Below are 18105 nucleotides of genomic sequence, written 5' to 3' on the forward strand. Positions count from 1 at the left end.
AAAACAAAGCATCAGAGCATAAGAGGATTGGACGACCTAACCCGGTGCCTTAGGGTTGCTGAGATTTGTGCCTGTATGGAAATTGATGCCTGTCAGCCCGTCTATGACTCAACTCTGACAGCATGCATGCATGTGTGTTTCTGTGTGCGCATACAAGTATGCGTGCTGTGCTGTGACAAATGAGCGGTGCTTAATTTGCGACTGATTATGCGGGCTGCGGGTGCCCTAAACCCCTTTGAACTAGTAATTGCCCCTGGTTTCAGTAATGAACATTAAGGAGTATTCAGAAACGTGTGGCTAATTACACATTTGCCCCCCTTTTTCATTTCTTCAGCTTCAAGCTGGATGAAAAAAGAGGAAAAGGAGGAGCAGGAGCAGTAGGAGGAGGACGAGAGCCAAGGAGGAGGTTCTGGGTTGGGAGGCATACACTGCTGTTGTCGCCCTCTTTATCTCAATAATTGTACAAGCTGGTTTATGGGCTTTAGAGAGGTGCTTTGTGTGTCAGCCGCTGCAGCCCTGGGGATATGGGGGACTGGCTTTCCCCACGATCAATATTCAGAGAGATTCACATCTGGAGCCAAGACCTGCTCTGCTTAGATTTGGATTTATATATTTATTTTTATTTAATTTTTTTTCTTTGGTTCTCTCCTTCCTCTATCCATCTGATTTTTCTTATCAGTGTGTGGTACAGCTATTTTTTTTTTTTGATACACTGGTTGCTATCTATCACACATGCTCATATGTATAGCCTTGATCTTTGGGGAGGATGTGCCTGAAGAGAAATTCTGAAGTCTGAAGTGAACTAGGTCTGCTCTATGTGGAGAACAGCCCCCAACAACACATGGCTCAATATATATGCTAGGCAGAAGTGCTTGAGCAATGGAGCATTCTGGGTAAATGGCTGCGGTGCAGGGAGGGTCCACTGAGGCTGGTGGAGGGGGGTGGGGGGGGTGGGGGAGTCGGGGAAAGCAGTAACAAATTGACCCGCTCAGCCTCAGTCTTTGATGTGGACTGGGCTCTCTCTTAAAAACCAGTCCATATGTTCAGAGAAGGAAAGAGAGGGTATCAATGGGGGAAAAAAATGAAAAGGTGGGGGGGAGAAGGGGGGTAAGAGGTGAGAACAAGAGACATGTCTCCCAGTTATAAGGACCCCACTGTGCAGGAATCCCACTGCCTGCCCCTGGACTAAGCGCCGGGCAAAACAAAAGCATGCATTTGAGAAGAGTAGGAAGGGAGGGGAGAAAAATCACACAAAATGGCAGGAGTGGGATTTGGTGCAGCTAGGGTCCCATGACAAACCAAACAGTGAAACACAAGGTCTGTTTTTGATTTCTACTCAATGCCTCCATCCCTCAACCTTTTTCTCTCTTTCCTCGCCTCCCCTCCCCTTCTTTTGCTTGGTTTTTGCCGTTTCCGCGCCTGTGCTGCTCCTTTTCCCCCTTTTGCATTTTCTTCTCTTGGTGTGATATGAATATCAAAGCGATGTTGGGGCAGCTTGGAGGCCTGCAGCAGAATCTCATTGGCCTCCATGGTCCCCAGCATACAGCAGCCACCGTTCTAGCAGCTCTTGCCACAACCCCGCAATCAACTGTTGGGGGGGTGGGAGGGGGGTGAGGGTAGCCTGCAGGGCGGTACCCCTGGAAGAGTAAGGGGTAATTTAAGGAAACTAGCTCTGAGATGTGAAACCAAAATCCTCTTATACATTTTGTTATGAGTAAGATAACCCCAAAAGTGTAGGAAAAGGGAAAGCGGCGCAAAATCAGCTACCACCATCTTAATAACCCTGGTTTTCCCACCAGGGGCATGTGCGCTATCACACACTACCTTGCCGGGTTCCTTATTATTACACATGACGTCATTCAGCCCTATTTCCCATAGAGCCGGCTCAGCCAGGTTCTAGTCATCAGATCGCTGTTATGACTACAGCAGCAGCAGATTGCGCTGCCGTGCTGAAGGCGGGGAAACGTTTCCCGGGCTGGGGCCTATTCTCAGCGGAGCAGAGAGGTCTCCTCAGCTTTGTGCTTGTGTGTTCTTGGAAGAGTCTCTCGCTGTTCGGAGCTGTGAGTTTATAAATCCCACTGCCTTCAACAGACCCAGCACTGTTTGTATTCTGCCGCTGCGGTCAGGGTATGTGCAGTCACCTCTGCAGGGGCCAGTGAAACTCACGCTGCGCTCCAGGTCTTCCATGAGGACACCCCCGTAGTAAAACCTCATTTAAAGAAATGCACATTGCATCACGTTTCAGGGAATGCTCTCCTCCTTTGTGTTTTGTTTTTTTGGCCTTTGTTGTTGTCTTGCTGGAAGATATGTTGTGGGCTGCTCTTTCTTTTTCTTTGGCAAACACCGTGGAGTTTCACACAGCTTAATCACCTCCATGCAGTGGGAACACGTCGTAAACAGTCCCTTGAAAGCACTCATTTCTGCTACTTCATTAAACAACCTGCATTAAGATGCAAACAGCAGGGAGGAAAATTAACAGTGAGGGAGGGAAAAGGAAAAGAAGCGTGAGGTAGAGGGAGGAGTAGCGGTGGGGGTGATACAGGTATACATGAATTTGCACAGGCGCACTGCGTAGCGTACGCGAGGTTAATGTGCCATGATTGATATGCTGGCTTAGACGTTGGCTTTGAAGTGGAACTATGACAGATCTGGATTAGGGGGCAAAGTGTAAAGGTCTGATGTCGGAGCATGAAACGAATTAGAGCTTATTACAATCTAATGCTGCACTAAAGCTCTACAACAGCTACCAACTATGCCAAAGCACAATGTAAACAAGGGCTTGTGTCAGTCACAGAGCTGTGACACACTAACACTTGGAAATTACCGCAACACTACTCTGCAGTGAGATGGCAAAGTTGATGCAGCCTGTCATATAATTATACAGCCTGTGAAAATGGCAAGTCACCAGATCCCCCTTCTAAACTTTCACTCTGTTTTCTGCACTCTCCTCCTATAAAAAAAAAACAAAAAAGCATCTTGTTGACATGTAGGGGCAATTTGTCCACGAGTACAGATGAGGAGAGAGCAAACTTTGAGGAAGAGAAAGACTTTCTTGACTATCATATGACTGTAATATCTGTGTTTTTGCTTTTTGAGGGTGTTTCCCTGTGAGGTCCGTCCATGCTGCGGTTGCCCCTCTGTGGAGGAACAGATGGCAGACTGAGGTGGCTTGTGTCTGTTTACCAGGGAGGCTGAGCAGCCAGCATAAGAAGACAGTGACTAGACAATAGCTAGGCTCCAAACCTCAACCCCCCCCCTCCTCCTCCTCCTCGACTCCTTCACCCTCCACCCCCCAACTAAAGATCTCCTCCACAGTCATTATCAGTGACTTTCAATGACTCCTGTGCTTAACATCACCAAACTACCCTGTCATATTGTCCCTAACGTCTGTTTTGCAAACACGCGCACACAAAGCGGTGGGTATTGTCACAAAAGTAATGTGATGACTCTTTTTCCTGCGTCTCCCACTGATCGTCACACATTTGGGCAGCGGCAGTGAACCAAACTGTCGCCTGGGTTGCTACGGGTGACTGGAGAGCTGACTTTTGGGCTCCGAGGCAAACGAGCACATGACAGATTAGTGTGTGGGCCTCCTCCAGGCTTCCACCTCTGTGACCCTTAGGAGCCCCCTCTTTACCCCCTCCTCACCCTTGCTCTTGCCCCCTAAAACCCCCCTCCCAGCTTCTCCTTTGTCTCTACCGTCTCTCCATCCACACTCACACAGCAACCTAAGGAGCTGAAAAGCAAACAGATTTTGAATGTGCACGACTGAAACATAAACTAAAGTAACTTCTTTGTAACATTTCTGACTTGTAAAAACTTTATTTTTGTATGCAATGCGGCGCTATGTACACATACGAAAGCATGTAAAATCCAAAAGAGTCAACAATGTCATTACAATGAGTGACAAGTGAGTGAACTGAGCATGAATACTTTTTTTTTTTTTTTTTTTAACTATTCTGCAATATAAACTGGAATATGGAATAAACAGCTCTCAGCAGTTCAATGTAAAAGGAGGAAGGGCTCGGTATTTCAAACTGTTTGCAGATGTGTGTCTCCACCAGTTAAATGCTGCTTGTACTGGAACAACACACAAGGATTAGAAGGACTAGAGGAGCTTAAACAAAACTGGGGATACTACAGGGCTGACTGTTTAGTCTACACAAACAACATGCCCTCTCTTTTGGAGGGATGGACTTGGACACTTGTTTATCGTACGGGACAAACATCCGTTGTCAGGGTTCGGCCTTGCATGCGCCCATGTCTTGTGAATGACCCTAGCTGGCTCTTTTATGTGCGTCTATAAAGGGCGGTCGAGAGAGCAGCTCCCATAGGAGGGCTCGACCTGACGATGACACCCTGTTGTCATGGAGACTAATGCTATGTTAGGCTTGGATTGGGAGTGGAGGTGGTGATTGGGGATGGGGTGTGTGTGGGGGGGTGGTGGTGGCCACTGTCACTAGTGTATCTAATGATGTTTGCAACACAATGCACTCATCTCTTCACAATGTGTGATGTGCCCTCACTGGTTAACGCCTGTATTAACAGGGTTTGTGCAGCCATAATGGCATCTGCTACAAGTGTAAAAAAGAAAAACGAAGAGAAAAAAAAAGATTACAATACTATTCATTTACCCCGTTCAGAAAAGACAACAGTTGGTGTTGTTGTGAGTCTATATACATTGGCGTAACACTCAGAAGCATCTGTTGGACTATGTTTGAATACCATCAATTATACATAAATAGTTCTCATCTGAACACACAGTTCAACTGCTCACAGTCCAAGGACTTTCCAAATGACCAAGGGATATATCACTTCCCTTTCAAGGAGCCCAGGGGACCAATACACCTGGCTTAGCAGCTTAACAGTATTTCCCCAAACACCCAAGCCGAGGGGTGGCCCAGCACAAAACCTGAGACGCTTGATGCTTGAGAGGGCTACCTACTTACTCATCTGACTGACCACTCTCTCTCCTTCCCTCCCTCCCTCCTTTTGGCTCACACATACACACGTGTGCAAACTCTCAACTGGCCCGCTTTGCTCCTGAGGTCCCCTATTTATTTTCATAGGTGTTTGAGGGTTTACACTAGTCAAAAGACAAGGCCAGAGCCCAGAGTGGTATCTTTGTATCTGAGTGCTTCCTGTTTTCATTGCGAGGCCGACCCTTGTCTTTACAGGGGTGAGTAAGGGCTAGCAGGGGGCTAGCAGGGGGTGAGAGGGAAGGAAGGCCAGGGGCGCCAAGGGGCTAATTGTAGATTTTAGAGTTTGCTTTTGCCAAACAAAAGGGCATCACCTTTTGCAACAATAAGAAAAAGCTCAATTGCTGACTCTCGATTTCTCCCAAACCACCCCCGCTCCGTCTCCACTCCCTCTCATCATTTCTTTTCCATCTTTAATCGCCCCTATCTACCTCTCCAACTCTCACTCCCTCTCCTGAATTCTGGAGTCCATGCTTTTGAAGTGCAGAAGAACATTTTACCCCTAACAGTGAAGTTTACCTTTCTGATAACATAATCTCCCTGTAGTATTGAAAAGCTTATACCAACACTCTGGGATTTCCCTTCCACTAATGTGGCTGGAAGACATCCAGAAACTCATGGAGAGGGAGGGGAGGGTATTAGAGAAAGAGAAGGAGTGGGTGGGAGGACAGGAAGGACGGAGTGGAGAGACGGTTTGACCCTCTTCTGCCAGCTAACACCAGCTGATCTGCCCCGCCGTTTGCCAATTACATATGGGGCGTTTAAAGCTGCCAGATCACATGCTCTCTAGAGCATGTGCATATGGCCACGACATAAACGAGGCCACAATTATCACAGCTCCTCCACAACGTCATTGTGGATTCTCTGCACATTTTGTGAGATGTTAACGGCATCAAAACCATAACTTGCCCTCAGGTGGAAAGTTGGCATTGAGGAGTTTGCGGTAAACATGAAGTGAAATGACTCTCTATATGTGACTGTCCTGAAGAAAACCATCCTGTGATTTCTCTCGAGGGAGTGTGAGGTCAGGGTAAGGCGAGGGAGGGTGGGAGAGGAGAGGGTGAGGGCAATTTTGTTATACTGAATCCAAAAGCCAACAGTTGTTACTATTGGCCTGTGTTGTTTTTCTGTGTCTGAAGGGGGGTCCTATCCTTTTGAGCTTTTCAGAGGATGTGACAAAGGCTGGATGTTGAGAACATATGTAGAGAGACCCCTGCGGCTCATGGAAGAGGAGCTCCATGCTGGCCCCGCAGTTTGAGAAAATACAAGGCCGCTCCTTTCACTCCTCACCTCTCAGTTAATGAATGCGTGAATGGCAGAATGCCGCTATAGGCCATTCAGGGGCCAAAGTCCCCAAGAATTCACCCTTGCACAAACGCATCCAGCAATGGCAAATACATTTGCTTAACAAATTAAAAGAAAGGAGAATGGCTAATGGGCGTGTGTGTGTGTGTGTGTGTGTGTGTGTGTGTGTGTGTGTGTGTGTGTGTGTGTGTGTGTGTGTGTGAGAGAGAGAGAGGGAGACTGAGTGAGAGAGTTTATGGGTGGGAGAATTGGATGGTGAGAAGAGAAGGGGGATAATTCAATTAGTCCTCTTCCTCAGTAGAGAAATGAAGGCAGGTTAAAAGGGAGGGATTATTATTTGTACAAGACTGGCCTGGGCTATACACAAAAGAAACAAATAAAGATTGGAGAGAACATCTACAAGCAGGGGATGTGATAAAGGAGCGGGTCGAAGAAAAAAGAGGGCCTTGAAAGCTCCCCTCTCTCTGAATTAACCAGCTCCCTGAAAAATGTGCCTGTGCCCATCAGTGGGCTTCCCCTCCTCCTTTCTCTTCCACTCTTTCAATTCAATTTTAAAACAATTCTAAAGAAAATTGTTGGCGACTCTTCCAAACCCTCTGCACACGTCATTCTGCCCTTTCTCTCTACAGCTTTTTGCAAAGGGGGGGAGGCTGAAGTTGTGTGTGTGGCTTTCACTAGGAAAGATGCCAAATCATGTGGAAATTTTATAGTCCAAACTCAAATAAGGTGTGTTTATGTGCGTGCGAATATGAACATACAGTAAATTCCACTTATATAAAACATTCTGCCTTTTTTGTTTGTCCCCTTCATACACAAAGTATTTTACTCAAAGCTCTGGGGAGAAAAAAAACCCTAAAGCAGAAAAAAAAACTCTCAAATAATTAAAATAATAATAATAAAAAAAAGTTGTGCCTGCCTCCCGCCCTCAGCCTCTGAATGAAGCTTGGTGTGTGTGTGTATGTTTCGGTGAGAGGTCTCCAGTCAGGGAGCGATGGAGCTGTGAACAGCTGTGAAGTCATTTTGATAATGATGAGAATAATAAGCATGCAGACTGGCGTGGTGGAGCCGCTAAGGCCTGCGAGGCTCGGGGCTTTGCTGTTGCAGCTTCACTGCTCCTGAATAGATAAAAGTGATTAAAGCACTCCTGATTATCCCTGACCAATATGTAATGGATTTACAGCCCTTTCAATTAGGCCGTATTTGCTGGCCACTCATTACTTGGGCTTTTGGTTAGATAATCAGGGTACAGGGGGCTTTGGGCAGGGAGTGGGCACTGTCGGTTGGGTGTGGGGTGCAGGGCCACAGGGTGCACCTGACCCTCTTAAATGCACGGATGATCCATAAGACTGAACTAAGTCACCTCTACTTTCTCTCTGTCTGTCTCTCTTCTTTTACTCCCAACCCCCCCTCCACCTCCACCTCCACCCCCACCCCCATTGTCCCTCCATCTCTGGGACAGGGAGCCACGTGCTCAGAGAGCAGCTTATGTGTCCTGGCATGGCCACCTCCTCCTGAAATCTGACCTGCATTGCAAAATCAATACAGCCTGATGTTCTGATAATGTCCTGACATTAGGGGAAGGTGGAGGGACATGCAGTCCATCCCCTAATACTTGACACAAACAGACAGACGCAGAAAACAGCTGAGCACAGAGCATTTCATTATTTTAACAGGTATGTTTGACTGAATGCACTGAATCTGAGTGTTTGATCAGAGCCATGCAGCATCACTGGTCTGACTGATAATACAATTTTCCTCTTGGAGGAGAAAAACACGAGCACTCACCATCTCAACCTTCACTATAAACTACTGTATAACCAAGACAGGCCCGCCTACTTAAGAGTTAAAACCATGTGATCAGGTATAGAAGTTTAAGAAATCAGTGTGCTCAATCTAAAGCCTTCACACACCTCTACACACACAGTCATTCTCCAGTGACTACTACTCTTAATCTGTCTTAATCTGCCCCAGAAACTCTTCGTGCCAAGCAAACAGCACATCTCACATTGGAGTAAATGTCATAGATTGTTAGGCCTGGCTCCCTCTTACTGTGCTGAGCAGAGTAAACAGTCCAAACTGATTAGATTGACCTGGTCACTGTGTCCCTCTGACAGGTGGCTGACAGGTGAGCATCACAACGCTGCCGTCACTCACTCCCTCACTAACGACTATGTGACAGCTGTGTGTGTGTGTGTGTGTGCATGTTTCTTTTGTGTCTCTGTGTTTGTTTCTGCCTGGGTTATTTCTATACATGCGTGTCTCCGACTAAAGTAACGGCTGTGCTTACCGTGAGATGCTGGAAGAGCCACGCCCTCATGATGTTAGTGGCCACCTTGGGGAATATGCCACGCTTTTTCTGCCTCTTCTTATCCTTGTCTGGATCATCGTCATCCCCTGTGCCAGGCGATGCAACGCTGTTGTCTAAGCCATCTCCTGGACGGAAACCAAACCCAGGGTTAAATAACATCCCAGACCACATCACTGACTCAGAATACAAAACAAAAGAAAAGGGGAGAAAAAAAATCCAGATCTAAAAATTCTCAAAGCTGAAACACAAGTACAGACAGTCAAAGCTGAGTTTAGGGCTTATGAAAGATGGATAAATGGACAAATACCACAGATACCTATGAAGAAATTGAAAAGTACTGCACTGAGGCCGAGAGAATTGCCGCAGCGAAGCCAGTGTTATGTGGTGGAGATATGGAGGTAGGGGGATTTAAATGGCCTTAGATGAAGGCCTGTACAGAGCGTGAGGGGTTTACTCAGAGGCCTAGTAGAGTTGTTCTATACCCCAGAGCACAGGAGAGGGGAATAGGGGTTAATGACTCTAATGTTATGGTTGGACACTGAAACACTAAGTTCCTCATTCCACTTCTACAGTAGGAGGAGGAGAAAGGAAAAAGAAAAAAAAGAAGGACAAGGAGGCTTCAAGTACAGTAGAGGCCTGGACTCATGTCATTAATTCAATTAAATTTGCATGCTTGACATAATGTAGAGCTTTTTTTTTTTTCATCTTTTGAAGAGAGCCGAAGGGGACAGGAAGGAGTCTTGCAGACATGTACAGTAGTACACAGTCATGAATTCACATTGCGTGCACAGACGCACACTCGCATACAAACAAAACTCAAAGGAGCCGATAATTCACGGCATACAGTTGAGACGCATGAGTATTAAAGTAGGGATGTGATTTGGGGTGGTTCATTGTTGCACTTCAATGCACATAATGGACTCGTCTGCGTCCCCCCCCCCCCCTCCCTCCCCAACCGCCCCCTCCCCATCCTCCCTCCCTCCCTCCCTCCCTCCCCAACCCAAACCCTGACTCTCTCAGTCCTCCTCGCCGACTCCCTTCCCTTGCAGCAACCCCTCCCCATTCCGCCACAAGATTAGCATGACAGGCCAGCGGCGGCTTCGTCTGCATTAATGTCCGTCAGTGTTTGATTTCAAGAGGAAAACATGCATATACCCCGGCACGATTCCTCCTTTAAATTGAAGTTTCCATCTTTGTCCCTTGCCTTTTTCTTCTTCCCTGGCATTAATTGTGCATTAGCAAAAATGATTTACTTTTAACAGTCATAGTTATTTTTTCTTGCCCCCGGGCACAAATGCCTTGAAAGCCTTCCTTGAGGGCATCTAAATTATGTATCTGAAAAACTCCTCCACTAAGGCAGAGAAGGACCCTGACGTTCTCAAAATTCAGACTCGCATGTCCTCCTGTTTTTGGGGAGGCATCAATCACAACCACCTATACAAGCCTTAATCTTGCATAAATATTTGAACTAATAACATTAAAAAGGGGGAAAGAAAAAGGATCCGACTGGTGGCGTAATCAAATGCAAAATAAATGAAGAATACAAGGACAGCAGGGGCCCTCGCTTCCAACTACTTTACCCACTTTCTTTTTCTCTTTCCTCCCCCTTGTTTGTCCCTCTCTTTTTTCCTCTCCCTCTGTCTTTCTTTTCTGTCTGTGCACAGTGTTTTCCTTCCACATCATTAGTGCGGAGCCACACGAAAGAGGAAAACAGAGAAGTGCCGACTTTGCGCTCCCTGCGTGAAGCAAAAGAAGCAACAGCCCTTCTGAAGGACATATGGGAACGGGGACACAAACTAGGGGTGTTGTAATTGTAGAATGGGCATTCATTAGTGGCAAATGCCGTAAATCCCAGGCTAAGTACGAATCCTTGTTCAGGAAAGCCTAAAACAATAAACTTTGGTCTGGCCGTGGCCTACCCTGACTGTGAGGGGCTTCCTGAGAAATGCGACCCAGACGGAAGTCAAGTCAAACTCCCCCAGTTTGCTTCCAAACTTCAGGAACAACACAACTAGTGAGCTGTGAATCTTAACCACCCTCCCCTTGTTTCGCTGCTTTTGAGCTTGACTGAATAATGTTGATACACAGTTTGGTTGTTTGTTTGTGTGCCGCTAGGTTTTGTGTTGATTTTCGAGCTACTCTCCAAATCCCTCTCCTGCTGTGAGCAGTCAGGCTCATCCAATGGAACCACACAGTGGCCAAAAGGCTGGCAGATTAATTTTATTGACGTTTCCATTTTCACTGCAATGCGATAGCCTCCCCCCTGGCCAGGGCCAGAGCGACCCGTGCGTATTTACAGACTGACCTGTCACTTCATTACCCAGCATGCTCGCTGCCTCCTGCCCTAGCCCGCGAGGGTGAAACCAGACTCCAAGGCTTTCGGCTCCTCTCTCCCTCTGTCTTTCTCTCACATATACATGGATACTGTCATGTGTGCTCTGATCGGACATGCAGCACTCAAGTATACAGTATAAATAGTTGTTGTTTTTTTACTATATACATGCAGTTATGTGTTATCCAAACAGACGATGAATGAAAATCAAGTGTGGACAGAAGGTGAAAAGAAAGGCAGAAACAAAGGAAGAAAGAAGAGGAACAAAAAAGAAGAAGGAGGAAGAAAGGAAGGAGTAGAAAAAGAATAAAGAAGACCCAACTTGCACAAGCTCATTACATCTAAAGGAGAGCTGGTGCTTTGCATCCACCCCCACTCCTTTCTTATGAGCGAGAGAAGGAACGCTGCAGGGCAAATTGTCCCAAACGCTAATGGCTTCTGACTGTTCCCTGGCAACTCTGCCATTCTAACCTGTGTGGATGTGCACTCTGAAAAAAAATGGGGAAAGAAAAAAAAAAGTGCAGGGCAGAGCAGGGGGAAGCGTCCCATCATCTGGCCATGTGACACAGATGGGGGTTGGCTATTAGGAGGCAGCCGAAAGGCCTAAGGGAGCCGAGGTGCTGGAGTGTAGCCCCAGGCACTTTTGGAAAAGCAGCGCCCTTGGAGACAGAAAAAAGACAGCCGCCCTCTCTCCCCTCTCTCCCCACTCTCTTTCTGTCTTCCCTCACTTTCTTCCTCTCTCTTCCTCCTCCTCCCTCCCCCTTACCCACTCCATCAATATCTTGACTTAAAGTGCTCGCAATGAAAGTTTGTGCACATTTTCATATGCGCAGAAAATGAGAAGGTGTAATCAAGCAAGATGGAAGACAATGACCGGACGCAATGAGGGTGAGGGAGTGAATGAGCGCGCTTGCAAACAAACAAGCACAAGTCCAAGAGCACATTACGCTCACATACATTCTCCCTCTCTCATCACCAGTGGGTGGTTATTAAAAATGCATTCAGATATATCTCCCTGTGAGTAAATTGGTCTCAGGGCTGAGCTCATTAACGGGTTGGGAAAAGACTGTAAACACACTGCAACTCTGCTTATCTAATGTTGGCACATTCAGGGTCGCTTCAGGTTTTGTTCCGCAAAAAAAAAAATGGGTTTAGCACAAAGTGTCCTATACAGTCTCTGCTAGGAGTGAGGGGGGACTTCAGGGGGAGTCCTAATGACTCGGGAGATCATGCTTCATGTCTAGGAGGCACCCTGCCCCTGAGGGAGCCACTAAGGTCTAGTCAGCCCTGGAAGCATTATGGATATAACCGTGAGTAACACACACACTGCAGCTCTATCAGTACACCAAGAATGCGCTCCCTCCGCTGCTCTATCATTCCGATATACCCCCATGCATGAATGAATAATGACTTGTCAATAGCTGGAATACACATTCAAACCCAGTCTTGGTTAGTTATCAAATAACACTCCAGACTTATTGGTCCCTATACTATTAATACACCTACCGAAGAGCCTCAAGACCAGGCCTTAGATGTTGTGTGTGTGTATTATTCTAAAGGCTGTGCAGTGATTTTGCACTGGGAGGCCCCGGCGTTTGTTTCAGGGTAATGAAGCAGGAGTGTAGAGGCAGTGGCTTATGGAAGCTGTGGTTAAAGTGACTAATTACAACAGACCCCCCACACCCCCCTGTCAACCCAAACTAGTCAGATTGTTCACCCGAGCTCTAACCCTAAACAAGGAGGAGAGAGGAAAAACTCATGAGCGACAACTCGCAGGAAGTCGATGGAGAACAGAAGCTGGGGAGAAGAAGTTTGCTACGGCAGGAGCTCCTCTGGCCTCCTTTACCTTTAGCACACCATAGTGACCGGGCCCTCCAACCCTCCCTCCAAACACCCTCCTATTACACCACCTCTAGCCCTGCAGGCTTGGCCGCAGAGAATGAAGAGAAAAGAAGAGGGGGATTTAGAGCCTCCCTTTTCCCTCTTTTTCTCCTCAACTTTTCAGCCAACATAAGCGGCGTTTAGCACATTCAGTCCCCCAAATGGCAGCGAATGAGAGAAGCAGTGGGGGCTCCTCTTTTGTCCGTCTGGTTACCCCTTTTATTTACTCTGGATTTACGAAGGGGTCTTTGCTGGCTCTGGGAGCACATGCTCTTGACGCACACACAATCTCTCTCACATACACACATACACAAACCCATCGAGGCTCTATTCACACTAGTGGAATGGCCGGCCCTCTCTGTTGCTCCGTGCTGACTGGGGATTACAGGTCTTCTGGCTACAACCACATGCTAGCAATATGCCTCGTACTCACATAACATACAACACAGATGAGTGTTAACGAGCAGAACATAATCCCTTTAATGATAAAACACACACTCTAGCATCCAGTTTCTAACAGTAAGTAAGCCATCAGTGTGTTTGTGTGTCTTTGTGTGGCCGCACACCATATGGTTTACTGCGCTCATTCAGATCCATACAGTAGATGAGGGCCCTAAACGGAACTGTTTTAGTGTGCACCACTGCAGCCAGTGTTTTACGCTGATTATTTCCTGATCTGTGCTTAAACAAGCAGCAGCCCCTTGCACTCGACCATAAAACAACAGCTTAGTAAACAGCAAGCATGCTGACAAATTGGTAGCGCTCAGGCCGGAGTCATTAACAGCCCTAAAACCTGTCAGAGCAATTACAACAAACTCTCTCCTTCAGCAAGTCTCCCTGCCAAACTCAGATGTCACTACCCGCCTTCCCCTTTACCGCCCCCCTCTTACCACCGGGACACCGTTTAAAGGTGAAGGAGAAAAGACAACCACTTTTCCCCCTTCTGCATCCAAAAGCCATGACACCCTCAGAGAAACAAGGACAAACCTCCATCTCAAACACAGCTGTATCTGCATCCTGGGTGCTACGATTGAGTGGTTCCTTTTGCATGAGAAGTAATGTGTAGTTGTCTCCCCCCAAAAACACATCATTAAGTGTTCCCTTAAATGAAGTGGAATAAGAGCTTCTAATTAGATGGGGTTTTTTTCTACGTGTGGGGAAGCGAGGCAGTCAGGCAGTAAGAAAGGCAGGGAGGGAAGGAAGGAGGGAGGTGAGGGGGGGGAGTCGTTGCTCAACAACTCCTATACCTCTTCTCCTCTCTCCCTTCTCCGCCCCTTCTCTAAGCCCCCTAACCCTGCCATCAGGCAGATATCTCTCTGTCATCCCTGGAATGCTGGAGATAACTATCGCCTCTCCACTGATACAAGGCCTCTCTCCTCTCACAGGCACAGTGCTGACCCCACTGTGCACATCCCTACCGTAGAGGGCGAGGTTGAAGTGGAGGGGGGCAGAGACAAAGAGAGGGGAGGGGTGAGGGTGTAGGGGTTGGAGGTAAAACTTGTTTTTAACAGCCAGTTAGGCTATTTTACCTTTTAACCTAAAATATGGGCTGGAGCAAAGCCACCCTCCCCTTTCAGCCTCTCCCCTGGAGCCAAAGAAGAGTAGTTCATCCAGAAAGCAGAGGGAGGGAGGGGGGCCAGGCTGCCTGGTTACTGCCTTTTCTCCAGAGTCACTGCCTAGAACTCTGTTGGTCTTTTCACGAGATTATCATCTGCCAAGAACCTAAAAATTTAGCACCGGCTGAACAAACTATGCACATTATCAAAGGCTTTGGACTGAGCTAATTACTGGTGCAATTTACCTGCAGTCGGTGACAGCAATTATATCTTATTGTATCATAAACTGGGACTTTGATGATAACGCAGTGATTGTTTATGCCTCCAGGGATCTTGGTTTTTCTAATACTTTCCTGTAGTTTTGCACATTGCCATGCACATGGATACAGAAAAGTGTTACTTTTACATAGATGTATGCATAAAAGGACGTATGTCAGCTGAGACAGGACTCGGCTGTCTAAAGGGGGCTTTATTTGAGGAGGTAAAAAGATCCAAAGAAAAGAGATGGAATAAAGATGTATAAAAGAAAGGAGGCAGGCTCTTGCAGATGTCAGGACCCAATTTGCATGAATGGCAAAGGGCTAAATTGCAGGGGATGGGGGAGCTACCCTCCACCCCCACACCCCGCTCTTTTTTGGGGGAACTAAAAAGGGAGTTGTGATGCCCATGACTGCCCCTCACTCAGCAGACAGAGATCGGTGGCTAATGAAGGGCTTTGGGTCTCCACCAGACATTTCACACTCTCTGCCTCCCTGATAACTCCGCCCCGCACTGCCGAGGAAAACTGCCGCTGCTTTTGCCTCTCCAAATCGAATGGGTCTAATTGGTCTCACAGGTAATCTCACTTCATCTCTTGTTTCTTAATAAACAAATTTACAAACCAAGCCAAAGTTAACAGCCCAAACCTTTCTCCTGTCCACTCAGACACTGTCCTTCTTTCCTCACTTACCAAAACAAGGTAAACATGAAGCTTTTCATGGTGGTTAAAACTAGATATACTGATAGTACTCTCTCTATAATTTATCATTGTTACAATAGAGCACAGGGCTGGGTGCCCACAGAGAAGCACACCTAAATCCTAAGGTTTGATGCTGCATTAAATATTAAAGAATAGGTATTTCCCAAAAGCATGTGGGGCTATGCTGAATTAAAACAAGCAGGATCATTAGTAAAACAAGCTGCTTCCACACTATTTTGCTTCCTGAAATTTCTCTTTGTTGCTCTATGAAATGATAATGTAGCGAAAAACCAGAAACAAAGAGACGAAACAGAGCGAAAGAAAGAAAAGAGTTGGAGAGTGCACAGAGACATCATATGGATCCATCTGCTAGTGAAGAAATAGCTTCATAATCCCTGTTAGGAGCTATTGTATATCAAAGTCTTCTACCTAAACCACCAGAAAGAGCAGCTGCATGCGAGTTGCCAGGTATAACAGAGTGCGGTTTCGTGATTCAGAACAGCTTACACTGTTTGAGGCGATGTATTATAACAGCATCAGCAGTGATTCTCTACCCTCAATTACAATTTAAAACCAAACAAACAAACTCACTGTTTTTATACTAACAGCGGAGGAAGCCTTGGATTTATTACAGACATCTTTGCCGCACCTGATGGACAGTGGCATCAAAGTCGAGTTTAACAGAAACGGTGGTTTCTACATGGAGCTTAAGAGGAGGTGGGTGTGGGGGGGTTTGGTAGAGTAAATGGATTAAAAGGTTTATAAATCAACAAGTCAACCATCAGATTGTAGCCTCTGCTCAGCAGCCCTCTCATCAGACAAATGCCATGAAGTTTTTTTTTTTTTTTTCCTCCTTGCTCTCTTTTTTCACACAAATGTCCTGGAGGCAGGGAACAAAGCGAGCAGAACTGATTACTGCACTGTTGCCCCGCTCCGCCAGTCTAAACTCTGTTTGGCTTCCTAATGAGCTCACTAAAAACCCAATTCATCACCCATAACCCCTTCTCAACCTGCCTTGAAATCCCCCATTATGGGGAGTCAAGGACAGTCCGTTTACAGGCTTTGGGCTAGGGTCAAGGGCTGCGAAGGGTGGATGGCAGGGGCCGAGGCAACAGTGCGGCCAAGGTTATTTTGACACAAGGGATACTTCCTTTGTGGCTCGACTGTCCCCCAGTATCTAAATGTGTTCACCATACGCCATTGATTTCCTTCAAAACAATCTTCCCCTTTGATTGCAATGCTCCATTGGTTTTATAGGCTAAAAAATATTTGTTTTTACTTTTTTTGTTGGGTTTTTTTTTTAACGCCTAACACGACCTCCCCCTTCACTTTTGCCCCTCCCCTCTTTTGCAACACCAGCGGTGTCCCAGACTGAGCGGTGGAATGTCCGGCCTGATGGCTGCAGCAGCGGGAATGTCCCGTTCCAGTCAGCTTTCGCACCAGAGATTTCAAGTTTAATACCCCTTCGTCCCATCCCCGCAAAGACAGGAATTTGGTGGGAAGGGAATGTAGCAGCATGGGGGGGAGAGGAGAGGGGCAGTCAGAGGGGTGGAGTACAGTTGGCCTGTTAAAGACGGAGTGAGGGGCAACGAAAGAGGGCATGAGGGAAAAGGAGAGAATGTTGTAGGTAGATGACAACCTGAGAAGGTAGGAGATGGAAAGGAGAGAAGGGAGGGAGGGAAAATGTCTTGATGAGGAGGTGTAGTATAGGAGCTGGGTGTTGGTTGGGAGGGAGGGTGGGGGGTGGGGGGGGATCAGAAACGGCGGAGGAGGAGGACAGAAGAGGGCTGGGGTAAACTCCCACAGTTCCTCATTACATAGAGTTGAAATGAGCCTCCTGACACCTGAGCTGTAACCAAGAGATTACAGAATTGATGAATCCTTGGTTTAAAATGCAGCTGTTTTATTCTGCTTTAGTAATTAATTCTTTTTCCGATAGTGTATTGATTAAGCGTAGCCCCTGATAAAGTTCAAACTGAGAGAGATCCCTCCAGGGCTTTGCCTTGGCCTGCTCTGGAGAGTCAATGAAAACTTCCTCCCTCCACCTGCATCTCTCTCTCCCTCTGTCAGCGCAGTTTACCCTCATAAATTAGTCAGATCTGTGAGGAGTGTGGATCTTGCTCGGTTGATACTTGCTTTGTCTGCCCTCCTGCTGATACACGTCCCTGTTATTTTTATACCACCACACCTACACAAATGCAGATGCCCTTATTGAAGAGTCCATGTTTCACAAGTTACCAAAACATTAATTTGGCATACTGAGATGATGAATGTGCTCATGGATACGGCTCTTTCACCTAGCTGCTGATCCCTCCGCTTCCTTCTCCCTCCTCCCCCGCTCTCATTCTCACCCTAACAGGGAATCATAGCATACAGAACGAGAGCATCTCCTTTCACAAAACTACTCTTTCATTCTTTTTATCGCTGCATTTTTTTTCCATACAGCTGTGAGTGAGAAGTCTGATCAACAGAGGGTAGAGCAGGTCTCTCCGGGGAGCCAACTAGCAGAGAAATCAGATACAGCTTTACAAGAGAGTCAGCCGCTCATGTCTTGTCAAGACCCCTCACCTACCGGCTCCTTTACAAGTCAATAACCAGGGCCCAGTGTCCTCCACTGGACCTTGGCACACATTCACCTCTTTCTATAGGAAGGAGAGGCGGAGGAGAGCCCACAGTGCTGGGTTCCATGGCGTAATGCTACATTATTCTGTATGATATCATGGAAATAATGTTGCATTTCTACTATGAAAATACTCCTGGCATACGTTTCCACACTCCTCGCTGTG

The 18105-nt window shown here is 46.9% G+C and overlaps 1 protein-coding gene across 6 annotated transcripts in view; it reads right to left on the minus strand.

Annotated features, from left to right (window-relative positions):
• Positions 1-18105, minus strand: part of meis2a (Meis homeobox 2a) — a 79809-nt gene that overhangs the window by 36896 nt on the left and 24808 nt on the right. For 4 of the 6 annotated variants that reach the window (XM_085766610.1, XM_085766607.1, XM_085766609.1 and 1 more), the window contains exon 8: positions 8572-8717. In XM_085766610.1, the coding sequence (XP_085622736.1) occupies positions 8572-8717 (146 nt within the window). The remainder of the gene's footprint in view (positions 1-8571; positions 8718-18105) is intronic. The other 2 variants (XM_085766608.1, XM_085766611.1) reach the window with 1 other exon arrangement.

Source organism: Trachurus japonicus, chromosome 22, assembly GCF_045865225.1.
Source record: "Trachurus japonicus isolate A0001 chromosome 22, Traja_1.0".
Classification (NCBI taxonomy): Eukaryota; Metazoa; Chordata; class Actinopteri; order Carangiformes; family Carangidae; genus Trachurus; species Trachurus japonicus.